General features: G+C 35.2%; 2 protein-coding genes across 2 annotated transcripts; both read right to left on the bottom strand.

Annotated features, from left to right (window-relative positions):
* Positions 1-438: 438 nt before the first annotated feature.
* Positions 439-9,366, bottom strand: GCK72_003420 (uncharacterized protein; the record flags this gene model as incomplete). The annotated part of the gene is made up of 9 exons (XM_003097297.2): positions 439-725; positions 1,556-1,677; positions 1,729-1,839; positions 1,969-2,123; positions 2,418-2,512; positions 3,007-3,121; positions 3,170-3,316; positions 8,452-8,539; positions 9,188-9,366. 9 exons carry the CDS (start codon positions 9,364-9,366, stop codon positions 439-441), a joined length of 1,299 nt encoding a protein of 432 aa, XP_003097345.2.
* Positions 9,367-19,196: 9,830 nt separating this feature from the next.
* GCK72_003419 (uncharacterized protein) lies at positions 19,197-22,511 on the bottom strand (the record flags this gene model as incomplete). Its single annotated transcript, XM_053724046.1, has 5 exons — positions 19,197-19,290; positions 20,242-20,370; positions 20,563-20,718; positions 21,938-22,069; positions 22,498-22,511. The coding sequence occupies 5 exons, from the start codon at positions 22,509-22,511 to the stop codon at positions 19,197-19,199; spliced, it is 525 nt and encodes a 174-aa protein (XP_053592691.1).
* Between the last annotated feature and the right edge of the window lie 4,589 nt (positions 22,512-27,100).

Raw genomic sequence — 27,100 nt, 5'->3', positions numbered from 1 at the left:
GTATAAAATTGTGTATAAAAAATGTTGAAATAATTTTTTCGGTTTTTGGGAAAACTTTCAAAAATGAGTTATAATTAAAAAATATAGCGAAAATCCTACCATCTGGTACAAAAATTTTCAAAATTCATCCGAAATCAACCGAATTAGAGCACTTGGAAATTTTGCTGAGGCTAACTGAGAATTGTAGTTTGTAGTCTTAGCCTCAGCAAAAATTTAAATGCGTGTAACTCAGTGAGTTTTCAACCGATTTTTATGGTTTTTGGTTTAAAATGTTTGGAAGAGGCTGATGCGCCTGTAGCGCGTTTCAAAAACACAAATTTTCAAGGTCCGCTCCAAAAAACTCTAATTAATAATTTATTGAGATCAAAAAAGTATCACAATTTCAAAAAAGAAGAAACCCAAAAACCCAAATAAATATATTATTTCTAATCGAAATGATCAGCAATCCTGAAGTACAAATGCTTCAGAATCCGTCGCCTCCTCTCTGACATCTTCTAACGAGAATACCGGAAGGGGCGGGGACTGTTCAGAAGTGGGCGGAGCCTGGGGTCGTCGAATAATCAATGAAGATCTCATTTCCCTTTCGAGAAGCATCGTCGAGCAACTATTCGTTCGGACACGTTGACTCGAGGCGTACAGTGAAGCTTGCTTCCGTCGGAACTCACGGGATGACTTTTCGTCTCGAAGACAGCACACGACACGTCCGAATTCTTCACGGAAGCGACCTGGAAGTTGTACAGTTGTGTAGATCATAAAAAGTTTAGTTAGTGTGTAAAATTTCAGGATTATAGGACACCAGAGGACTGAGTTATGAAGCTTCAAAGTTTTGATCTACAAGCCGCTACGCGACCGCGGAGCACGGGTGAAAGTGATTTCAATAGATAGCCAAAATCACACCGAATATGATTACAAAATTTCAAATCCTGAAACCATTTGGGCGTCGAGTGGCAGCCCTTCAAAGTTTTGCTGAGGCTAACTGGAAAGAGACTACAAACTACAAATCTCAGTTAGCCTCAGCAAAATTTAAAATTTCTCTAATTCGATCAATTTTTGACGAATGTTTGTGATTTTTGTATCAATATGTAGGATTTTTGCTATATTTTTTGATTATAATCAATTTTTTTTTAGCATTTTCCCAAAAAACCGAAAAAAATTCTTTCAACATTTTTATACTAAATTTTGACACCATTCGATAGCCCTTTAGATTTTCTGCATTTCTATCAAAAAACCATTAAAATTGGTCGAAAACCCGCTGAGTTACACACGTTTCAAGTTTTACTGAAGCTAACTGACTACAAACTACAATTTTCTGTTAGCCTCAGCAAAATTTCAAAACTCTGTAATTCAATCAGTTTTTGGCCGTTTTTGATAATTTTTGTGCCAAATAGTCGGATTTTTGCTATATTTTCTGATTATAATAAATTTTTGAACGTTTTCCCAAAAAACCAACAAAACATAGGCTATTAGTCCTAGAAACCTAAAATTTTGTCAGATAACTCGTCTCATAGAATTCTAGGCCGCCAGTGCAAAAATTAGTCCCTCAAATTTGACCTACCGCTTAAAAAACTATACAAAATCGGATTCAAACATGACGATGAATAGGAGAAGACACGTGGCAACAACTTCCGCACCGCTATCGTATTCGTGCTAACGTCGGTGGATAGTAACCCGTAGTTTCTGAAATAAACTAATTGTGGATCAAAAAAAATTTTTTGGCGGGAAACTTACAATGCAATGTTATACAAATGAACCGGTAGATTGGAAATGGCGAATAGAAATACGACGGCACAGAGCATACGGACCGCCTTTTTACGTATACTGATTTGACGGCTGGCCACGCTGAAAATATGATGTAAGTGTGCTCCATTGATAATTTACAAAATTGTCATTGTAAAGTTACACTGACAATTTTGGTCAGTGTAACTTTGCTCCACTGACAATTTTTTTTTCAAAAAAAAAAAAACTTACGTAAGGTTAGTCGACGAAAAATGTAGTGTCCGTACCATATGCAGACATAGTACAGAAATGACGAGAAGGGGTAAAACAAATGAAAAAATAGTTTGAACCAACTGATAATTCATTTGAAACTCCTCAGACCATGACTCCTTGCAACGGGTTCCCCACTGCAATTTTAAATTTTTTAATATTTTTAAATAATTCTTGGTGTCACCGGATAGAGAATTTTTAGTTTGATCTTCCTACAAAATTTCAGATCGCTAAGACACCTGGACGCCGAGTTACAACGCTTCAAAGTTTGCACACGCTACGCGACCGCGACGCGTAGCATCAAAAAAGTTTAAAGCGATGTAACTCGGCGGTTTTTGATTCTAATGATCTGAAATTTTCAGCATGTATCGAAATTGGGGTTACTGTATTGTTACAATTTTAAACATTTAAAAAATAGGGGTTTGACCTACCTGAGTGGTGAAATTCGGGCGAACGAATGGAGCGCCTTGGAGATGAAGAGTGACTGGCTCCGGAGAGGAAAGGAACATTGCAAGTAGCCAGATTCCTGGAAAATATGATTCTTTTTTAATTTTTGAAATTTCGAAAAAATTTGAAAAAAAATTTAAATTTAAAAAAAAATCAATTTTTCTAAAAATTTTGAAAGATGCCAAGATTATACTCATTCAAACCGTCTTTTCACGCTGATTGAAAAACTGTACTAATTTTTGAGTTTGGAGCAAAACTAACAAAGTTACGGTAACTTGAAAAATCGATAAATTCCAAAATTAAAAAAAAAAAATTTTTTTTTGAAAAATTCAAAACATGTCAAGATTATACTCATTCAAACCATATTTTCACGCTGATTTCGAAAATAGAACAATTTTATAATTTGGACCAAATTTGACAAAGTTAGGCCAATTTGAAAATTTCCAATTTTTCGAAAATTTTCGAAAATCTATAACTTTTTTAGATTTCGACCAATTTTGTCGATTTTAGTTTCAAAAAATTCAGAATTTAATAAACTATCAAGGAAAAGTATTGTAGTTTGTAGTCACTCACCAGCAATAACACTTCTCGTCCTGACAAAGGGACTTTTCAGTGGATAAGTGATAGCTCTCCACCTCTCACAAGTGATGAATACCAGTGACATGATACTGACGTAGACGGACGTGTTCTGTAGATCAAATTTATATATTTATACTTTTAATCTCTCTAAACTCACATTAATAAAATTGACACTTTTACAGAAAACCGCAGAGAACCAGAACGTCTTCGTGACGTCATTGACTACGGTAAGTGGAAGACAGAAGAGAAGAATTAGGAGATCAGCGATGGCAAGATTCATTAGGACAAGGTTGAGGGCGTTACGCTGGAAATATATTGAAATGAAGACAGACTACAAACTACAAAAATTATATACGTTTTGAGCCAAAACCCGAGAAAATCCGTCAAAAAATGAGCGATTTAGAGCAATTTGAAATTTTGCTGAGGCTAACTGAGAATTGTAGTTTGTAGTCAGTTAGCCTCAGTAAAAATACAAATGGGTGTAACTCAGCGAGTTTCTGACGGATTTTCTTCATTTCTCAAGAAAAATGTAGAAAATCAGGAGGGCTATCGAACGGTATAAAAATTGCATTAAAAAATGTTGAAAGATTTTTTTTTGGTTTTTATGAAAAAATTTAAAATTGCTTATAATCAGAAATATAGCAAAAATAAGATTGTCTGGTACAAAAATATTCAAAAACCGTCAAAAAACGAGTGATTTAGAGCAACTTGAAATTTTGGCTGAGGCTAACTGAGAATTGTAGTTTGTAGTCTTAGCCTCAGCAAAACTTCGAGAGGGTATAACTCAGCGGGTTTTCGACCAATTTTTACGGTTTTTAGAGAGAAATGTAGAAATCAGAAGGGCTATCGAATGGTATTAAAATTGCGTGTGGAAAATATTGAAACTATTCTTTTGCCTTTTCTGGGAAAATGTTAAAAAATTTATTATAATCAAAAAATATAGCAAAAATCCTACGATTTGGTGCAAACATCAATAAAATCCGTCAAAAACTACCCAATTAAGAGCGGTTTCAAGTTTTTGCTGAGGCTAACTGAAATTTGTAGTTTGTAGTCAGTTAGCCTCAACAAAACTTGAAATGGGCGTAACTCAGTTAGTTTTTTACCGATTTTTATGGTTTTTAGTTTAAAATGTCTGGAAAAGACTGGTGCGCCGGTAACACGTTTTAAAAACGATATTTTTTTTTAATTTTCTGCCGATTTTAATCCTTTTCCATAACATTTTGGTCCCCCTGCCAAGAAATTTTGCACTATTCCTTAAAATTGTTGCTCCCGGGGGCTCCGCGAGCCGCCTAAACATGTTAATGATGTGTGGAGGAATAGTAAAATAGACTAATGATGATGTTGACTCCCCTCTCTTAAAATAGTGGACATAAATTAGGAAGAGAAGACAACAAGAGACGAATATTATGCACTTTTAGGACTTGATATAGAATGTTCTCGAATTTGGAATTTTTAGTGGGAAATTGTAGTCCAATTTGGAGAGCAAAATTTTTGAAATTAAAATTATCTTGTAGATCAAAACCAGTTCTTCATTTTTGTAGTTGACAACTTTTTGATAGCTCCACCCACTTTTGAGATATGCGCCTTTAAAGATACACTGACCAAATACAGTGACTATAAAGCTATCATCTTTAAAGGCGTATAGCTCAAAAGTGGGCGGAGCTATCGAAAAGTTGTCAACTACAAAAATGGAGCCCTATTTTTGTTCTATAAAATCATTTGAATTTGAACAAAATTGGCTCTGACAGAACATTACGACGGGCTTTTCAAGTTACACTGACAATTTTTGTCAGTGTAACATTATTTGGTCAGTGTATCTTTAAAGGCGCATATCTTAAAAGTGGGCGAAGCTACCAAAAAGTTACTAACTACAAAAATGTGTAAAATTTTATGTAGATTAATTTTATAGTAAACAACTTTTTTGAATTCAAATTCAAATTCGTCATTTCCCCCCTTATTTCCAAAATCTCAACACATTCTTGTTTTTCTTGCATTTCATCAATAATTAACTCATTTTCTATCAAGAATTTCTATTTTTTCTGCTTCTTTCTAGAATGATCTATCATCTAGTAATGATCATCAAAAATTTCTTCTTCTTTTAGATTTTTTTTCTCTCAGAAGGTTGGGCTAATCAGGGACGTATTCATATGAGGAATTGCGTCATCAAGAGTTTTTTTGCAAAAAAATATATATTATTTTTGGAGAGGAAAAAGCTGATTCTGAAGACTCCCGGGCAAAAATCACAAAAAATCCGTCAAAAACCGACCGAATTACAGCGTTTTGAAATTTTGCTGAGGCTAACTCATTTTTGTAGTTTGTAGTCTTTGCCTCAACAAAACTTGCAACAGGTGTAACTCAGCGAGTTTTCAACGGAGTTGCACGGTTTTTGAATAGAAATGTAGGAAATCAAAAGGGCTATCGAATGGTATAAAAATTGCGTATAAAAATATTGAAAAATTTTTTCAGGTTTTTGGGAAAACGTTCAAAAATTGCTCATAATCGGAAAATATAGCGAAAATCCCACTATCTGGTACAAAAATATTCAAAATCCGACGTAAATCGGCCGAATTAGAGCACTTCGAAATTTTGCTCAGGCTAACTGTGAATTGTAGTTTGTAGTCAGTTAGCCTCAACAAAACTTGAAATGGGTGTAACTCAGTGAGTTTTGGACGGATTTTACTGTTTTTTTGGATCAATCCTTTGAAATTCTTTGATCTACACTCTCATCCAATAATATTTGTAGTTTCTAGTCTCCTCTTGGTCTCTACTATAGTTGATTTTTGACTCTTTCCATCTCAAAAGACAAATTTGAACTCTTATCCTAAAATCCTTCGGCTGAGCGTCGTTTTTTATTTCAAATCGGCTTATTCTCCTGACTGACTCAATAAATAAGTCAAGATTTTCTAAAGTAGTGGTTTTTGGTAAAAGATCTTAGACTTTTTGCGAAAAATGGAAAAAAATAAGTTTTTGATTCAAGAACCTGTCTCGAAATCAAGTTTTCGTCCAATTTTCAACATTTTTAATTGCTTTTGTAGATCAAAAATCGTGCTACATTTTTGCAGTTGGCAACTTTTTGATAGCTCCGCCCACTTTGCGCCTTTAAAGATACACTGACCAAATACACTGACCAAACAATGATACACTGACAAAACTGGTCAGTGTAACTTGAAAAACCCTCTTGAGATATTTGCCGATATTTTTTGAATTAACATAATTGTGTAGATCAAAACTTGTGCTACATTTTTGTAGTTGACAACTTTTTGATAGCTCCGCCCACTTTTGAGATATGCGCCTTTAAAGTTACACTGACAAAAAATTTTACACTGACAAAACTGGTTAGTGTAACTTTCAAGACGGATATCTCAAAAGTGGGCGGAGCTATTAAAAAGTTGTCTACTACAAAAATGAAGATCACGATTTGATCTACAATATGATTATAAGACAAAACATTTTCGGACTCTCAAAGTTGCTTAAATTTTCAAAATTCTACTTTTTTGAGTAACATCGATTTTCCCAATTTTTTGTAGTTTGTAGTGTTCCCTAAATGTTCCCCGGTCCCCCATATGTGCTCCGCACATATATCCCTCGTCATCACCCAATTCTCGTCAAAAAAAGAGAGGGAGATAAACATTTTTAATGAAAACACTCGTGTCCCCCGTCTCTCTGAATGTTTTCGGCGCGTCACACCAATCGTCCCGCCCGTTTATTCAGGGGAAAAAGTTAGGCGGGGTGTCTAATGAAAAAAGTTTACATTTCTCCCCTCTTCCTTAAATGAAAAAATCGGAGAGAGGAGATAAGAGCTTTGAGCATTGAACATGACACCTCATTGAGCACACAATTTCAGAGAACATATCGAACGGATGAGCTTACAGCCAAGAGGCTCCGCCCACTTTTTGCAAAAGGGGGCGCACAGTTTTTTAAATGATAACAAGACTAGGAGAGGCAGACTGAAAACTACAAAAATTATATACGTTTTGAGCCAAAAACCGAGAAAATCCGTCAAAAACTAACCAATTTAGAGCGGATTCAAGTTTTTGCTGAGGCTAACTCCGTTTTGTAGTTTGTAGTCAGTTAGCCTCAGCAAAACATGAAATTAATCTAACTCAGCGGGTTTTCTACCAATTTTGAAAGTTTTTTGAGATAAATGTAGAAAATCTAATGAGCTATCGAATGGTATAAAATTGCGTATAAAAATGTTGAAAAATTGTTTTTTTGGTTTTAGGGAATATGTTTTAAAAAATTGCTTCTAATCTGAAAATATAGCAAAAAATCCAACAATCTGGTCCAAAAATATTCAAAATCGGTGGAAATTTGACCGAGTTAGAGCCTTTATAAATTTTGCTGAGGCTAACTGAGAATTGTAGTTTGTAGCCTCTTAGCCTCAGCAAAACTTGAAATGAGTGTAACTCGGTGAGTTTTTGACGGATTTTGTTGGTTTTTTGGTTGAAACGTTTAAAATTCCTTGATCTACATTTTCATTTAAAAATATTTGTAGTTTGAAGTCGTCTCTCCTAGACCAGATCAGATTACTCAAAGTCAGCTACTCTCACGTTTTCGGGTGATGCAACTTAGGTTTGGTGAGGCTAGGGGAAACGTGCAGTTTGTAATGTATCGGAGCTAAGCAATTTTTGTAGTTTGTAGTCCCTTAGCATCTCATTTTCAGCCTAAAAAGAGAGCGAGTTGATGTGTCTGGTGCCACGTCATCACATGACATGGAAAGGCTAATAGAAGTTTAGAGAAACAACTTTTCTATTTCTGGAAATTAATCCTAAGCCTAATATCTCCTCTTAATCCTTCTTCTTAAGAAAAACGGTGACTTTTTGGTAGAAGGGTAATCTGATCTGGTCTAGAGGAGAGGCTAGCCGACTACAAACTACAAATATTTCTGGATGGAAATGTAGATCGAGGAATTCTAGAGGGTTGAGACAAAACACCATTAAAATTGGTAAAAAACTCACTGAGTTCCGGTCATTCAAAGTTTTGCTGAGGCTAACTGACTACAAACTACAAATCTCAGTTAGCCTCAGCAAAAATTCAAAGTACTCTAAATCACTCATTTTTCGACAGATTTTGAATATTTTTGTACCAGATACTCGGATTTTTACTATATTTTTTGAATATAAGCAATTTTTAGAAGCATTTTCCCGAAAAACCGAAAAAAAATCGTTCAAAATTTTTTAAATGCAATTTTTATACCATACGATAGCCCTTTGGATTCCCTACATTTCTTTAAAAAAAGCATCAAAATTGGTTGAAAACCCGCTGAGTTACACCTCTTTCAAGTTTTGCTGAGGCTAAGACTACAAACTACAAAAGTGAGTTAGCCTCAGCAAAATTTCAAAACGCTCTAACTCTCTCATTTTCCATGATTTTTTCAAATCTCTTTTTCCAAATTGTAGTTTGTAGTCTCTGTAAGCATCTACGAACCTCTCCACCTACCATCGACTTGTTCGTCGCCACCACAACGACGACCAACGTGTTTCCCACCACTCCGATCACCATCATTGCGCCAAGAACGAGCACGAATCTGGAATCAAATGTTGTAGATCAAACAGGAACTACAGTACCCCCTTGGATCCTGGATCCCCCGAAGGAAAATTTTTCTCGCAAAAAAAAACTTTTCGTCACTTGACACATGTCACACACCCACACCATCTAATTTCGCGACGCAAACGAGAAAATTGTCGGTTTTTTGAAAATTCAAGGATTCTAGAAGAGTTTTCATGTGGAAAATCAGATTTTTCGGCATTTTTTGAGCCGGAAAATTGTTCTTAGGGGGTACTGTAGGGCACCCTAGGATCGGAGATCGAAAAATTTTGATCTACAAAAACTATTTTTGATCTACAAAACAAAAAATAAAAATTCTCAAATGTCCATCTGTGTATCTGTGCATCCAGATGTCCATCTGTGTGTCCGGTTGTCCATTAATACAGGAAAAGTCTCAAAAATTTCAGATTGTTCTATTTTTTCAGAAACGCGTCAGCGCCACCCCAGCCTGTCTCATCAAAACTTTGAGACAAAGACTTTGTAGACTACAAACTACAAACTACCATCGAAACGCGTCAAAGGAACGCCAGCTTTCTCAAAAACCGCATAAAATCGCTCAATTTCATCCGTTTCTCTCCAAATTTTTATTCGACAAAAAACGCGCCGAACGTCACGCCAGTCTGCTTACCCCTGCTCAACAGCATTCGGCCACAAGGCGATAGCAATGATATCCTCGTACTCTTCGTGAGTTTTCACTTGTAATCCAATTATATCACTCGTATCGTACTCATCAATCACCTCTCCAGAAGATGACGTCATTGAAGTGGGCGGAGCCAAAGATAAGGAGGACGAATTGTCGGAGGACATTGTTTAGTTGATGTGTTTGTGTGTCCTCAATGTTGCATTCCTGAAAAAAAAATTTGAAAAAAATTGATTTTTTGGGGAAAAAATTGAAGGAAATCGAGAATCTGGCGCGCCTTTGGCGCTTTTCTAGTTCGAAAAGGTTATCTGTTTCTCCGGATGTCCAAAAACATAAAACTGGTGCGCCTTGGGCGCGTTTTTTTTTTCAAGCTCTGTGCGTCCAGATGTCCAAAATCAGAAAAATCCAGTCTGGCGCACCTTTGACGCGTTTTCTAGTCAAAAGGTATGTCTGTGTGTCCGGATGTCCAGAACTCCAAAAAATCAAGACTGGCGCGCAGTCGGCGCGACTACAAACTACAAAAAGTTGTAACCTAAAAAACAAGAAAAAACTGAAACCGGAAATGCTGCTCTCCGGAGCAGAGAAATATCCGAGGCGCCAAAAAGTGGGCGGAGCCTAAAGGAGCCTTCTCTAAGCTCCGCCCACCTATTTTCGGGTGTCCCCCCGCCGACGGAAGATTTTAAAATGAGGCGACGAAAACATTGGATTATCGGGCAAAAAAATTTCTTTTTTTTTTCTTTTTTTGGGACAGAAGTAAGCAGGAAAAAGAGAACACGAGTAACTTTTTTTCAGGAATTTCCTTCTTTTTTGTTGGAAAAACTGACTTAAAATGAGATTACGGATTAGGTTGGGAGGTCCGGAGTGACAAAATAAAAACGAAAAAGTAGGAAAAAAAGATGGGAAAACCCAAAAAAAATGTTTTTTTAAGACTACAAACTACAAATATTTTTGATAGACAAATAGATCTGTGAATTCTGAAACCTTGAGTCAAAAAACCAACAAAATCCGTCAAAAATTCACTGAGTTACGGCGAATTCAAGTTTTTGCTGAGGCTAAGACTACAAACTACAAAAATGAGTTAGCCTCAGCAAACAATGAAAATGTTCTAAATCACTCATTTTTCGGCAGATTTTGAAAATTTTTGTACCACATAGTAGGATTTTTGCTATATTTTTTGATTATAAGCAATTTTAAACTTTTTCTTAAAAACCAAAAAAAATCTTTCAACATTGTTTATTCGCAATTTTTATACTAGTCGATAGTCCTCTAGATTTTCTACATTTCTGTCAAAAAAGTATAAAAATCCGTCAAAAACCCGCTGAGTTACAGCGATTTCAAGGTTTGCTGAGGCTAACTGACTACAAACTACAATTTTGAGGTAGCCTCAGCAAAAATTCAAAGTGCTCTAAATCGCTCATTTTTTGTCGGATATTCAAAATTCTTTTTGTGATTTATATAGAAAAAAGTGAAATTGTATAGAATCAATCATATTTCGTACTTGTCTATAGTATATTGTTCTGACTTCTGACCTGAATCGAAAAAGTGGAAAGAATAGGTGAAAAACAATATGAATTCTGACTCGATGGAAAAGAAATTTGTGTGATCTACTATATCTTGAGGAATAAGGGGGAAAAGGTGCAGCTGAAAATATGTGTGCATAATTTCTAAGTAAAATAATTGTTTGATTGAATGCATCAGCAGGTTCTTTTGACCTCTTGGACTTTAACAGAATACAATCAAGAAGTGAATGGATTTCTAGTCAAAAAGTTACGAGAAAAAAATGAGAAAGACCGACAAACAACACCAATGAAAATTAGTATTCTGGAGAGCAAGAAGAATAGAAATTCGGAAAGGAATACAAACTGGAATCTTGCAAACATGGTACTGGAAGGGGTTCGCAGTAAGATTTTAGTGTAGTTACTATGGTTAACTAGAGCGCAAGAACGGTTTTAAAATCTAATACAGTACCGCTCAAAAGTATATTAAGTTTTGCCTTTTTCAGTTGAAATTGGTCAACTTTGAGAGTGTTTCATGGTAATACTGATTGTTCCATCAAGCAGATTTTTAATGGATCATACAAATCAAAGGTAGAACTCCATTTGCGTAGTTGACAACTTTTTTGTACGGACACTCCCTAAAAAAATACATATCGACAAAGTATTTTCTCCCTCAAATCGACTCTTTTTAGTGCGAAATAGTGCGATTTTTGAGCTGTCCCCTTAAAATGACCAAAACTCTCTAGGGAGTGTCCGTACAAAAAAGTTGTCAACTACGCAAATGGAGTTCTACCTTTGATTTGTATGATCCATTAAAAATCTGCTTGATGGAACAATCAGTATTACCATGAAACACTCTCAAAGTTGACCAATTTCAACTGAAAAATGCAAAACTTAATATATTTTTGAGCGGTACTGTATATGATAGTTTGATGGAGGTTGCTTTTCTATGAATTGGAAACATCAAATAGTATAAAATCAAAAAATCAGAGCAAAGAAAAAGCCCAAAGATTTTTTAAATTTGAAAAAAAACATAACTTGGTTAAAAAACCATTCAAATCCGCCTGAAACTCACCGAGTTACACCCATTTCAAGTTTTTGCTGAGGCTAACTGGCTACAAACTACAAATCTCAGTTAGGCTCTTGAAGCGCTATCAAGTGATATACAAATAATTTAGAAGAGATTTTGGTTTCGAAAAAACAACGAAAGAGTCAGAAACAAGAGGAATCTGTTAACACATCGATGAGTCTCTCTTCTTTTCGAAAATGACTCTTTTTTCTGACTTCAGTGAGCACATCTCTCTCCTCCCCCTTCTTCTTTTTCTTCTTCAAGAATGTTTGCCTAACTAAACCAATTTTAAGGGAAAAAGGGAAAGAGTGTGAAATAAGAAAGAGGTGTGACTCTCTCTCTCTTGATGAGAAGAGAGAAATTGGCTTTTTCAACCTGATGAGTCTTCTTGCGAATGAAAATGAAGAAGAGGAGGGGGATGATGATGCTCCAAAAAAAAATGAGAAGATTCTTATCAAAAATAACAAATGATGACGAAAAACGAAGAAAAATATTATTTTGACATTTAGCAAGTGTGCTCCACGGCTAATTTAGGCGGGAGTGATCAATGGTCTACAGAGATTTTTGCAGTTTTAGTGTTTGCTATAGAAAAACTAGATAAAAATCAGTCTTTTTAAAACAGAAATCAAAAAATTTGGTCAAAAACCGATCATTTTAGACCCCTTTGAAGTTTTTGCTGAGGCTAACTCACTTTTGTAGTTTGTAGTCAGTTAGCCTCAGCAAAACTTGAAATGGGTGTAACACAGTTGGTTTTTGACGGATTTGAACGATTTTTGAGAAAAAAATGTAGAGAATTAGAAAGGCTGTCGACTGGTATAAAAATTGTCAAAAAGTGAAAAATCCAAAAAGAATTTCAAAATGTATAACGTTTTTTTTTCTTAAAACTAGAGCAAAAGTTTGCGAAAAAACATTGGTAAATACGATTTTCCGTCAAAAACCCTACATTTTTATGAAAAAATCACAAAAATTCGACGAAAAATGACCGAATTCGAGCACTTTGAAGTTTTGCTGAGGCTAACTCATCTTTGTAGTGTGTAGTCAGTTAGCCTCAGCAAAACTTAGAACGGGGATAACTTAGCGGGCTTTTGACGGATTCGCATGGTTTTTGTACAAAAATTACCAAAATTGGAAAAGCTATCGATTGATATAAAAATTGATAATAAATAATTTTGGGAGAAATTATTGATTTTTTCTTGAAAATAATTTAAAAATTGTCTCTAATCAAAAAGTGCAGAAAAAATCCTACATTTTCAGCCAAAAATCACTAAAATCCGATAAGAACTCACATCGTAAAAGGGTTTTGAAATTTTGCTGAGGCTAACTGAGATTTGTAGTTTGTAGTCAGTTAGCCTCAGTAAAACTTGAAATGAGTGTAACTCAACGGGTTTTTGACGGATTCACATGGTTTTTGAATAGAAATGTTGAAAATTCAAAACGCTATCAAATGATATAAAAATTCTTGTCTTTTTGAAAAAAAAATCAAAAAATCGGTCAATAACTGTCCAAATTTTATATTAGATGTCTGAAACGGATAAAAAAGGTCGACTTCTTGAATTTCCAGTCTACCCATCAAATAACGAAAACGGAAATGATCATTGGTGTATCAACTAGAAGACGTTTTCCGTGTTTTCTCAATGTTATTTGACACCTAAAAGACAAAAAATACATTTTTTTGAAAATACCCCCATACTAGGTGTACATCACTTTGGAAGAAGAGGTAAGTAACTACAAACTACAAAAAACCAATCATTTTGGAATATTAATTTTACAGTATGAAGTTGTAATCCGTAATTAATTAAGCATCCTGCAATTTACACGCAAAGCAGCTTACCAGACTACAAACTACAGATTTAAAAAAGTTTCCGTTCGGAAAACTAGAAAAGAAAAACTGTTTTTTTGAAAGCAGAAATCAAGAAATTCGGTCAAAAACCGACCATTTTAGGCCACTTTGAAGTTTTTACTGAGGCTAACTGAGATTTGTAGTTTGTAGCCTCTTAGCCTCAGAAAAACTTAAAATTGATGTAATTCAGTAGAATTCAGACGGATTTTGATGGTTTTTAGAAAGAAAGTGTTGTCGCTCAAAAATTGGTTATAATCGGAAAATATATAACGGATTGACGGATTTTGTTGGTTTTTTGGCTGAAACCTTTAGAATTCCTTGATCTACATTTTCATTTAAAAATATTTGTAGTTTGTAGTCGTCTCTCCTAGACCAGATCAGATTACTCAAAGTCAGCTACTCTCACGTTTTCGGGTGCTGCAACTTAGGTTTGGTGAGGCTAGGGGAAACGTGCAGTTTGTAATGTATCTAAGCTAAGCAACTTTTGTAGTTTGTAGTCTCTTAGCATTTCAATTTCAGCTCTGTAAACTCATCGCGTAAGAGGTATTTGAAATTTTGCTGAGGCTAACTCAAAATTGTAGTTTGTAGTCAGTTAGCCTCAACAAAACTTCCAATGACTGTAACTCAGCACGTTTTTGACGAATTCGCATGGTTCTTGAATAGAAGTGTTGAAAATTGGAAAACCTGTCTCATAAAAAGTGAAAAATCCAAAAAGAATTTCAAAATGTATAACGTCCATGACTAACAATGCCTGGATAAAGGATGGCGGAGGAGGAAGAGGAGGAGGGCAAGTGACCGGAAATTAAGTATCATTTCTAGTACATTTCATGTTTATCCGGTCGAGAAAAGGTTGGGGCGGACCGCCTGATGACGATAACAACCACAATTACACATCCATGTTCTCAATCAGTGATCTATGAGTATCCACTGTCTGGGGTGCCGTCGGCGCGTTTAGGGCGCGCATTTAACGGGCTTTATCCAAGTACAAAAAAAGTGCAGTGTGCTTGATGAGCTACACTTCATAAACATTGGAAAAAAGAAATCGGGCGCACCTTCGGCGCGTTTTGGGCACAGAGTTTCATGACAGGTTTTTGAAGTTACAGTGACCATTTTTTTGTCAGTGTAACATGGTTTGGTCAGTGTACTTTGGTTAGTGTATCTTTAAACCCGCATATCTCAAAAGTGGGAGGAGCTAGAGGAAAATTTTGAACTACAAAAGTAAAGAGCAGAATTTGATCTACAAGAAAAATATAAATTAAACAAGTTTTAGCGAGGAGCAAAGGCAAAGCGGGATGTCTCAAACATTGTCATTTTTCGTCTGAATTTTTATTTATTTTTGTTCCATTTTATACTGTTTTTTGGATTAAAAAAATTTGATATGAATATAGTATTTCAATAGTTAAAAACGTTTTTCATACATTAAATCCCTTGAAACTCTGGAAACCTGACAGCGGTGTCTAGACGGTGTTCGATTGGTCAGCAAGACTGGCGCGCCTCTGACGCGTTTATTGCGCTTATCAGGGTGCCGCTTACTGTATTCTCAAAACAGTGGTAAAACTACATATTGATTGGGGAATCTAGAAGGTGAAAAAGTGAAAAAAAATTTTTGAAGTGGCTGGGGAGAAGCTCACAAAAAAGTTTGGCCGATATGTCAAGTACTGAAACCATAGAGATTGGGGGAAAGGACAGCCTAGTAACATGTCCAAGTGGTGTAGTAGGCTCCTAAGTGAGTTCAAACGACTAAAAATGGGATTCCTTAGTAGATTGTGGAGACCATATAACAAAAATGCCAAAAATTCAAACAGAATATCTCGAGAGGGGTTTCTAAAGTTGTTACACTGACCATTTTTTGTCAGTGTAAGATTTTTTGGTCAGTGTAACTTTAGACAGTGTATCTTCGAAGGCGCATATCTACCAAACGCTATCCTGCAAATTAACCAATGCCTTTGAACTAACATGTTTTAAATACAAGTCATAGGATTACGGTAGGCTTCTAGCACCTTGTCAAATCGAAATTTCAGGCTCTCGCTGATGCTATGACTTGGTGTGCAACAGAGATGTTGGGAAGTGAAAATTTTCTTATCCGGAAGTCGGAAGTCGGAAGTTGGAAGTGAATTTCCTTATCCGGAAGTCGGAAGTCGGAATTAGATTTTTTCGCAAAGATTCAAAAACTCCAAGAGAAAAAGTTCATAAAATTGCGGAAAATCAGTGGGAAATTAGTTTTTGGTTGAAGAAAAGCCTATTTTCTGTCCTTTTAGACCATTTTTCCATGTACTTTTCGAAAATTCCACAGTTATGGAATGACGGAAGTCGGAAGTGAAATTTCTTATCTGGAAGTCGGAAGTCGGAAGTCGGAAGTCGGAATTCCCAACAACACTGGTGTGCAAGTACTTGTGTGCCGGATTGTTCTTTATAAAAATACGCAATGCGAGTGCAGCGCCTCACTCAGGGCACCGCGAAAAACAAATTAAAATCAAAGGCGCAATCGGAGCTTCTCTGCGTCTCTTCATTTCCAGCGCCTGCATGTCAAAAGTGGGCGGAGCTATCAAAAAGTTGTCAGCTACAAAAATGGAGATCACAAATTGATCTACCAGAAAAATTAAAAAAAACTTTGACGTTGTGCAAAACGAGGCGGAGCCACGTAGGGTCAAATATGGTCAATATTCGCAAAATTTTCCTTAAAAACCGAATAAAAGCGGTTCGAAGGCACTGATGTTAGTTATGAGTTTCCAAGTCACCGACATTTCTCCATCTAACTAACAATATATAGTTGATCAGTTGAAGAGGTTACACTACTTCTCATTGAATACACCACTAATCAGACGTGCATTCTTTATACACTCAAATAGACACATTTCCATCACCAGAAATCTCTTTCAATTGACTAGTGAAACGGAAACTTTATATACTTTTCTAAGCGTAACATCAGTATCTATGTTATGATGAATCATTAGATAAATGGTGACTTGTTCACGGCACTCGATAGAAAATTGTCTCTAATCGGAAAATAGAGCGAAAAAACCTGAATTTTAAGCCAAAAATCACAAAAATCCATTGAGAACTCATCGCGTAAGTGGGATTTCAAATTTTGCTGAGGTTAACTGAGAATTGTAGTTTGTAGTCAGTTAGCCTCAGCAAAACTTGAAATGGGTGTAACTCAGTGAGTTTCACACGGAATCGTATGGTTATTGAGAATGGATGTTGTAAATTGAAAAGGCTATCGACTGGTATTAGCACCACAGTTCTGTCGGAAAACAAAAATTAGAGAAAAACTTGCTTAACACGATTTTCCGCCAAAAATCATAGATTTCGGTGCAAAAATCACATAAATCCGTCGAAAACCGTCTGATTTAGAGCATTTTGAAATTTTGCTGAGGCTAACTCCTTTTTGTAGTTTGTAGTCTTAGCCTCAGCAAAACTTGAAATTTCTGTAACTCTATGAGTTTTTCATGGATTTCGATGGTTTTTGTATAGAAATTTTAGGAATTCAAAGGATAATTAAATACGACACAAAAAAAAATTATTTAATATTTTGTTTTTTTGGTTAAAGAAGCTTAGGCTGGGGCGCCTTGGACGCGTTTTTTCAAAAGAAAACATCTGTTTGTAGTTCTGTCTGTCCAAATGTCCAGATTAGCCTTCAAGCAGAAATCGAGCTTTTTCAAAAAAAAAATTCAAAAAAAAAATTTTGTTCAAAAATCTTTTTTTTTCTAACTGTTCGGTGAGAGTTACAACAATTTCCATTTTTGCTGAGGCTAACTCATTTTGTAGTTTGTAGTCTCTAAACTACAAACTACAATATCACAATTGCTGCTACGGTAGGACAGACACCTATAGTGGCCTTCCTCACTTCGAAATATGAGTATTTTGTAGTTTGTAGGTTGCTCGAGGAAAAAAGGTTCAACTAAAAGTTTGTAGTTTGTAGTCTTTCACTCTGCCAAGCCTCAACAACAACACGAAATCTCTTTTTTTCCAAAAATAAAAATGGCATTGAGTAGTAATAAATGGAGGTGCGAAAGGAGTCCCTCTACTCGACTACTCGACTCGACGGAAATGCGATTTCCGATCGATTCTCACGTCGTCAGAGGGGGGCTTAAGTTAAAGCGACGATTTTCAAAAAAAAAGGAAAAATTTTCAGCAAAAAAAAAATTTCGAAAAAATTTTCAAAAAAAAAAATTTTTCCTTTTTTTCGAACGCCTACTTACCAGGAATCTCCAGAATGCCTTCTGATTCTAATTTGTACCGTGAGCTCCATTTTCCTGAAAAATATATGAAAAATTATAGTTCTGCGAAAAAAAAGAGCAGATGGATGACGAACGGTAATACCATAGATCACTATGTAGGTTGAGTAGGTCAAATTCCAAATTTTTTGGTATTGACTTGTAGATCAAATGAAGATCTTCATTTTTGTAGTTAACACCTTTTTGATAGCTCCGCCCACTTTTGAGATATGCGCCTTTAAAGCTGATAAAAGGAGACGCAAAGTTACCCATCTTTAAAAGCGCTGTATCTCAAAAGTGGGCGGAGCTATCGAAAAGTTATTAACTACAAAAATGTAGCCCTAGTTTTGATCTACAATATTATTTCAATTTGTGCAAAACCGGTCCGTACAAAGTATCATGAAAGACTTTTGAAATTACACTGACCATTTTTGTCAGTGTAACATGTTCTGGTCAGTGTACTTTGGTCACTGTATCTTTAAAGACGCATATCTCAAAAATGGGCGGAGCTATCAAAAAGTTTTTAACTACAAAAGTAAAGTACGAAATTTGATCTACATGAAAAATATAAATTAAAAAAATTTTGAAAAGAAGCGTAGCCATGACGAGGTCTCAAACATACTCACTTTTTTTGGACTAAAATTTAATTTTTTAAATTGATTTTTTAGAGTTTTTTTCTGAATTTTCAAGATTTTTGCTATAGAAATAATTGATAAAATCGTTTTTGATAAATTAAACTTTTTAAAATCCTAAAAAACCTACGAAAAACCAAATAAAATACAAAAATCAAAAAAAAAATCAATAACTTATAGATTTTTTCTTCACAGTGTGACACACCAATGACATCTGTCCTTTGCAGTGTGTAGTTTGTAGTTTGTAGTTTGTAGTCCGTACTCAATATTTTGAAAATGTTACTTTCAGAGAGAAAAAAAAACAGAAAAAATCGACACAAAGTTTTTTTGGGGGGTGGGGTGGGAGGCTTAGGTAACATGGACTTAGATTTCAAATGTTTGTAGGTCAAATGTATTTTTTTTAATTAATGAAAAAAGCTCAGTTGAAAAGTGTTGGGGGGCGGAGTCAATTGGTGGGTACAAACTACAAAAAAAAACGGAAGCAAAAAGCGATAAAAAGTGTCGGATTACTGTAGTGGGACACCGGTACAGTATGAAAAAAATATGAAGGGGGGCGGGGCTTAGAGAAGGGGGCGGAGTCACGAAAGTATAAATGGGGGAAAGAAGGAAGAAGAATATTGATTTTAAATTCGTTGGTTTCTTTGATCATCTCGGGAACACAAAAGTGGGCGGGGCTAGAAGAGAGAAAGGGGCGGGGCTAGCGGGGGGCGAAAAATAATTGGGTGGAGTACTGTAGGAGGGGATTACTGTACTGAGCAACATCCGCACTTCTTCTTCTTCACGTGTATTAACTCGACTTTTCCTGCTGGTGGCAACTCTTCGACGTATTCTTCGGTGCTGAAATAGAAAAATAAGTTATCGAAAAACTACAAACTATAATTCTGATTTTCCGCCAAAAATCCTCCATTTTGGTGTAAAAATCACAAAAATCCGTCAAAAACTGAATGATTTAGAGCACTTTGAAGTTTTGCTGAGGCTAACTGAGATTTGTAGTTTGTAGTCAGTTAGCCTCAGTAAAACTTTGAATGGGTGTAACTCAGTGAGTTTTGGACCGATTTTTATGATTTTTAAACAAAAATGTAGAGTTTTTCGTAGATTTTCATTCTTTATCAACAATTCAGAAATCTGTTTTTAAAAACTTTTTTTACAACTCTCAAAAACATTTCCTCTGAAAATTTTTTAGTCTACAAAGAAGACTTTTAAATTCTGCATATTTCTGTCAAAAAAACCACCAAAATTCGACAAAAATTCAATGAGTTACAGTCTTTTCAAGTTTTGTTGAGGCTAACTGACTTCAAACTACAATTCTCAGTTAGCCTCAGCAAAATTTTAAAACGCTGTATTTTGGTCGGTTTTTGACGGATTTTCTTCGTTTTTTGCACAAAAATGTCTAAATTGTGTATTTTTTCTATTTATGTACTCTTTTTCATTTACTTCGTCTCTTGCCCACATTTGAGAACCCTGATTTTTATAAACATGAACAAAAACGTTCCGAAAATTGCATAAAATCAAAAAATTCAGCAAAAATCCTACATTTTAGTCCAAAAATCTCAAAAATCCGATTAAAACTCGCTGAGTTACAGCGATTTGAATTTTTGCTGAGGCTAACTATGTTTTGTAGTTTGTAGTCTCTTCCTAGTTAGCCTCAGCAAAACTTCAAACCTTTGTAACTCAGCGAGTTTTTAACCGATTTTTATGATTTATTTATTGAAAAACGCAGAATTTTTTGCACTTTCATATTATCCTTTAAGTTTTTTCTAAATAATTTTTTTTGTTGCAAAAACCAACCGATTATGCTCGGCAAGTAGTGGCTCCGAATGGTTCGCCTCGTTTTTCTCGTTCTGTACCAACTGTTCTTTGCTCAGTCCGTTTTGGAGGTACAATGGGGACTCGTTGGTAGTTGGTGGTGGAGTGCTTCTGGAAAATTCAGAAAAATTGTAGTTTGTAGTCAAATTTTTTTTGTTTGATTTTTGAGGTTTTAAGGTGAAAATCGATAATTTTCTGAAAATCATCGGGCGTTAATTCGATTGGCTAATTGACTTGTATTATGTGTTATTTGTAGTTTGTGGTCTTTGTAGTCTTTGTAGTCTTTGTAGTCTAAAAACTCACGCCTGTGAAAAGTGTTGCTGTTTGGTGGGCGTATTCTGAGCAGAGCCGGGTCTGCTTGGCGGGAATGGCTTATGGAGGTACTGCTCGACAATCGGATCCACCTCATGGTACAGTATCTCCTCCGGTCGGAACGGATTTTCAGCGTCAGTCATTTTTCTGAAAAAAAAATTTATTGGAAAATTTTTTGTTCTTCAAAAAAAAAACAATTTTCTTATCAAAATAAGACCTAAACCAAGAAAAACTTCACAAATAATTTTTTTTTGCTCTGACACAACTTAGGCCACGCCCACTCGAGTGATTTCAACACTACACACACAAAAAAAGAGAAGCACTAAGAGATAATGAGAAAACAAACCGGAAATGAAGATCCATTGGTCTGAAATTGATAGATAGAGACTTAGAAGAATGTAGTTTGTAGTGTGCTAAGTCTCACCGAGCAATCAGAAAAAAAAGGTTTTGAAAAAAAAATTCGCTCGACTTCTCCTTTAAGGACATCTAGACAGACAGAACTACAGACAGAGGATTTTAAAAAGAAGTAGACAACCGGACTAACAGACATCCGGACAGACAATTTTTTTCTAATAAAAACGTGTCCAAGGCGTCCCAGCCTAAGCTTGTTTAACCGAAAAACAAAATATTAAATTATTTTTTTTGTGTCGTATTTAATTATTCTTTGAATTCCCAAAAATTCTATACAAAAACCATCAAAATTCATCAAAAACTCATCGAGTTACAGCTATTTCAAATTTTGCTGAGGCTAACTGACTACAAACTACAATTCTCAGTTAGCCTCAGCAAAATTTCAAACTGCTTTAAATCGCTCATTTTTTGACGGATTTTTGTGATTTTTGCACCAAAATGTAGCGTTTTTGTTATGTTTCTATATTTTTTGGTTTAGTATAGATTTTGACTTTTTCCTTTCCTTTGAAAGTAACAATAATTTTTAAATAATTTGTTTATATTATTGCATAATCTGAAAGCCCTTTAAATTTTGAGCATTTCTGTTTAAAAACCATTCAAATCCGTTTGAAATTCGCTGAGTTACAGCGCTTTCAAGTTTTGCTGAGGCTAAGAATACAAACTACAAAAACGATTTAGCCTCAGAAAAATTTAAAAATGCTCTAATTCTCTCAGTTTTTGACGGACTTTTGTGATTTTTGCATCAAAATGTAGGATTTTTAGCGGAAAATCGTATTAAGCAAGTTTTTGCTCAAACTTTTGTTTTATTTCCACTTTGTAGTTTTAGTGAAGAGAAGAAAAGTGAAGAGTTTTTCGGTCAAAGCTTATTCTCAAGGGTTTCGGACATCTGGACAAATATATATTTTTTGAATGGACATCTGGACACACAGACATCCGGACAGACAGACACACTCACTTTGAAGGAAGTGGAGGCGAAACGGCGACTCGTCTGACCTCTTCGAACTGTGCTGGCGGTGGAATTGGGGACGGAGCTTCTGGAACAACAGTCTCCGATGTGACGACCACTCGACTCACTGGAGCGTCTGGGCTGAAATGAATAGAAGATGAAATTATGAAGAATTTGGAGCGAGGGAATTGAGAAAATTTGAAAAAAAAGTTTTTTGAAGTTTTTTAGGCTTTTTTGGGAATTTTTGAGAGTTTCAACGGGTTTATTATTAATTTTCCGTTATATAATATACTAAATTACTACCGCAAACCTAAAAAAAATTGACCAAAACCCTAAAAAATTGATAAAGAACAAAGTTTAATTCAAACATTTGTGTATTTTGAAGGCCCGTCCCGACTTCCCTATAAGTCTAAAATTTTCAAATTTATATTTTTCTGGTAGATCAAATCTTGCTCTAAATTTTTGTAGTTGACAACTTTTTGATAGCTCCGCCCACTTTTGAGATAAAGCGCTTCAAAGCAAGAGGAGGCGCAGAATAATGAGAGCGCGCTAGCTTCTCCGCGTCTCACTCTCTGCTTTGCATCTTCAATGGCGCTTATCTCAAAAGTGGGCAAAGCTATCAAAAAGTTGTCAACTACAAAAATATAGAGCAAGATTCGATCTACAAGAAGCATTTAAAAAATTCAAAGTTGTGCAAAAAAGGGCAGAGATACAAAGGGTCAAAGATGATCAATATTCACCGAATTTTCTCTTTTTTTCGCAAAAATTTAGCCTAAAAACCGAATAAAAGCGGTTTAAATGTGAACATCTTCAGTGTGACCAGTTTATTGGACACATAATGTGTACAAAATGAATGGAAAAGAAAATGGAATGGGGGGAGAAGCAGATGGTTTTAGAAAGGGGGTAATTGGGGGTGTCCCTTTTATGAGGGGGGCGCTTATTGGAGAGAAAAAGGTCAATTAAAAGAAAGAGAGGCTTAATGGGGCAAAAAGACCATATATAGACTATAAACTACAAAAGAATGACCTAGAAAAAAAATTGTGAAAAAAACATTTTTACTGAAAATTGGTCTTCTTAACACCCTCCCATGTACTTTAATTCAGCTCAAAATTTAAAAAACTTATATTGGTTTTGTAGATCAAATCCAGCTCTATATTTTTCTAGTTGACAACTTTTTGATAGCTCCGCCCACTTTTGAGATATAGTGCTTTAAAGCGAGGTTCGTTTCTCTGCGTCTCCTCTCGTTTTGAAGACGGATATCTCAAAAGTGGACGGAGCGAGAGATCGAAAAATTGTCAACTACAAAAATGTAGTGCTAGTTTTGATCTACAAAACTAGTGTAAATTTTAGTTTAAAAAAATCTGGTCAAACGGGACGGGGTCTTAGTCAAAAACCACCGATTTTTGCTTCTCAGAAAGGTCCCTTGTGCAGGTTTTCAATCTTTTCCCCCTTTTATGACTTCCGATTTGGATAGATAATTGTTGTAGAAAGGGGACAGGTGTGCTCTTTGCTCTCTGTTTGTGCTCATTGTGCACACATGAATGATCACTTTTAGGGAGAAGGGGAAGAGGAGGAAACAGTGCATGTTTCAAAAATGATGGATTGAGTAAGTAAATGAGGCTAAGATTTAGGAAATTTTGAACAGATTTTTTAAAATAAAACTAAAATTATTTTATATTTTCTGAAAGCTAGTAAGATTCTGAACATTTTTGTCTAAAAACCATTAAAATCCATCAAAAACGCATCGAGTTACACCCATTTCAAGTTTTGCTGAGGCTAAGACTACAAACTACAAATCTCAGTTAGCCTCAGTAAAATTTTAAAATGCTCTAATTCGGTCAGTTTTCACTCAATTTTGATGATTTTCGTACAGAGAAATAGGAATTTTTGAGTACAAACATAAAATAATCATTTTAATCAAAAAATGGAAAAAAATTTTCAGAATTTTTACCAGTAATATGATAGAGTCTCACATTCTAAACATTTCCCTTCAAAAACCACAAAAATCCGACGAAAAATCCTTGAGTTACACCCATTTCAAGTTTTGCTGAGGCTAACTGACTACAAACTACAAATCTCAGTTAGCCTCAGCAAAACTTGAAATCTTTGTAATTCGCTTATTTTTTGCTCAAATTCTTTGATTTTTCCGGTAAAAGAGAAGATTTTTCCCGTTTTTCTCTCTAGTTTCTAGGTTTTTGATCTACATATAATAAGTCTCAGGGAGTGACACATATGTTGTACATTTGTGTCCTCCCCCTCTTCCCCGCCGCCGGCCCTCCCAATGCACTATTAATTAAATTACTTCAATTTGGTATTGGTCAGTAAAGGGATGGCGACAACCCAATCGGGGGGAAGACAAAGCTGGCCCTTCTCCAAAATATAAAATGGACAAAAAGAGGAGGGAAGATGGGAGGACTAAGTCTCTTCTTCCCCTTCTTCTTCTTCTCATTCTGGGATTAGTTTGAACGACTTCTTCTTCTCCGTCTTTTTTTTGAGAAGAAGAGGAAGATTTTGAAGAGGCTAAAGCCTCTTCTTCACTTCACTAAAACTATAGAGTCCAGAAAACAAAAAAACACGATTTTCCGATATAAATCCTACATTTTGGTGCAAAAATCACAAAAATTCGTCAAAAAATGAGAGAATTAGAGCATTTTGAAATTTTACTGAGGCTAACTCGTTTTTGTAGTTTGTAGTCTTAGCCTCAGCAAAACTTGAAATGGATGTAACTCAGCGGGTTTTTGATGGATTTTGATGGTTTTTGTACAGAAATTTTGGGAATTTAAAGGAGAATTGAATAAGGCACAAAACGTATGAAAATATTGTTTATTGTTATTTGGTTAAAAAAAAACATTTTTGAATTTTCAATAAATTTTTTAAATTTTTGAACTGATAACAAACATCTTCTGATTCCACACATTTCCCACCAAAAACCACAAAAATCCACCCAAAACCTGCAGAGTTACACCCATTTCAAATTTTGCTGAGGCTAACTGACTACAAACTACAAAAACGAGTTAGCCTCAGCAAAATTTCAAAGTTCTCTAATTCGGTCAGTTTTTGATATTTTTCTAAATTTTTTGTTGGAGAATATAAAAAATTGAATGGGCTATCAGAAAATGTAATTTTCCATGTAAAATTAAAATAGAAAATATGAAAAAAATTGGGGAAACCAGATCTAGAGACAGTGAATCAAGAGGAAAGAGGGGGAAAATTGTCAAAAACGGAAAATTTTCCAACTGTTTAGCTCCCATAACTCATTCTACTATTCCCCGAAATTATGCCGAGGCTTAACAACTACAAACTACAAAAGAACCCAAAACAGCTTCCTTCGAATCCAAAAAAGTGCAACAAACAAGAGCTCCGTGGAGCTCCGGCGGGGCTCCGTCGGGAGGGGCGGCACATACACAACAAAATGAGGTCCGAATGGCAGAATGGGTGAAGCCTCGGGGCTCTCTCGAGAAGAGAGAGAGAGGGACGCAGAGAATTAGAGAGAGAGAGAGGGGACACGAATGCAATTAGAATGCATATGTCCCCCCTTCTCTCTCTCTGTTGGAACCAGAGAGTGAGAGAGAGTGTGTGAATTGAGGAGAGTGGTTAGAGAAAGAGAGAAACATTGTCACAAAGTGTTGCCAGTATCCCCCTTCTACCAGAAGAAGAAGAAGCCGTCCGGATGGGTTCAGGGGCTTCATGACTAAAAAAGGGCAACAAACATGTTTTTGGTGCTTGCGCACCAAAAACTAAATCTAAATAAAAAATATAAACAAAATCCTACTATTCTATGAAAAAATGAGAAAAATCCATTGAAAATCGACCGAATTAGAACGATTTTTAAATTTTGCTGAGGCTAACTGAGATTTGTAGTTTGTAGTCTTCGCCTCAACAAAACTTGAAATGACTGTAACTCAGTGAATTTTTGTCGGATTTTGATAATTTTTAGACAGAAATGTTTAAAATTTGAAGGGCTTTGAGAATAAGTAACGTTCAAAAAATTTAAAAATTTGTGACAATTTTAACAAAAAAAAGTCAATACTTTTATTTTTTAAATAGATGTGAATAAAGCAATATCTAAAAATACTATTAAAATTCTACTTTTTCATCAAAACATTTATGTTAAATCAGTCAAAAACTGACTGAGTTACAGTGATTTGAAGTTTTACTGAGGCTAACTGAGATTTGTAGTTTGTAGCCGTTAGCCTCAGCAAACTACTCTTACTGTCGATGGACTTTGCCAACTAAAACCATGTAATTTCCTGATGTCTTTCCAAGATAACAATCCAATTTTATGTTAATTTTTTTCCTGCATTTCCGACTAACATCTGTCTATCCAGATGCCCAGTTTTAGGGGGTCGTAGAAGACATTAACCTGAACCGAATAGTATCAAATATTTATTTTTTAAAAGATATTTTCAGAGAGCTTGAGAAATTCTCTACTATCTCTAAAAAAATTACAGAAAATGTCAAAAACCCGTAGAAATACACCTTTTCAAATTTTTGCTGAGGCTAACTGACTACAAACTACAAAAACGAGTTAGCCTCAGCAAAATTTCAAAACGCTCTAATTTGGTCGGTTTTTGACGGATTTTTGTGATTTTAAGCTCAAAAACCGGGAAATTTTATGAATTTTTATTCTAAGACGGTTTCTGTAGAAAAAAATTGGGTCAGGCTCCTAAAAATTTCCTGTAGTCCAAAACACCATACAACTGACGTTTTCTTGCAAAAAATAATCCAAAAAAAAAACTAATCCACACCCACCTTTTTTGCATCATTTTTCCTGACACGATCAGAATTTTTTTTGAAGAAAAAATTTCTTCAAAAAAAAAGAAAAGAAAATAATTTTTGAGAAGTGAATGTGAACTTATATGAAAAGGGGAACAAAAATCTTTTTTTTTCTTTTGAAGACATCAGAAAACGAACCTATTCAAAGAGAGAGAGAGACACAAACCTGTCACTTTTAATTTCGATCGAAAAATGACAAAAAAAAGAAAAAAAGAGAAAAAGAACAAGTTCTGTGTCCCCTTTTACCCCGAAAAGAGAAGAATTGACAATTCAATTTTCGAGAGTTTCTCTCTCTTTTTTTGGTTGTTTTTTGTTTACTCGAAACCCCTAGTCGGAAGTGTTTAAAAGAGACAACACGCAATCTTCTGAGAAGACTACAAACTACAAAAAAGTTTT

The sequence above is a fragment of the Caenorhabditis remanei genome, chromosome I, assembly GCF_010183535.1.
Source record: "Caenorhabditis remanei strain PX506 chromosome I, whole genome shotgun sequence".
Taxonomy (NCBI): Eukaryota; Metazoa; Nematoda; class Chromadorea; order Rhabditida; family Rhabditidae; genus Caenorhabditis; species Caenorhabditis remanei.
The sequence above is the reverse complement of the archived record's forward strand: the minus strand, read 5'-3'. Positions and strand labels throughout refer to the sequence as shown.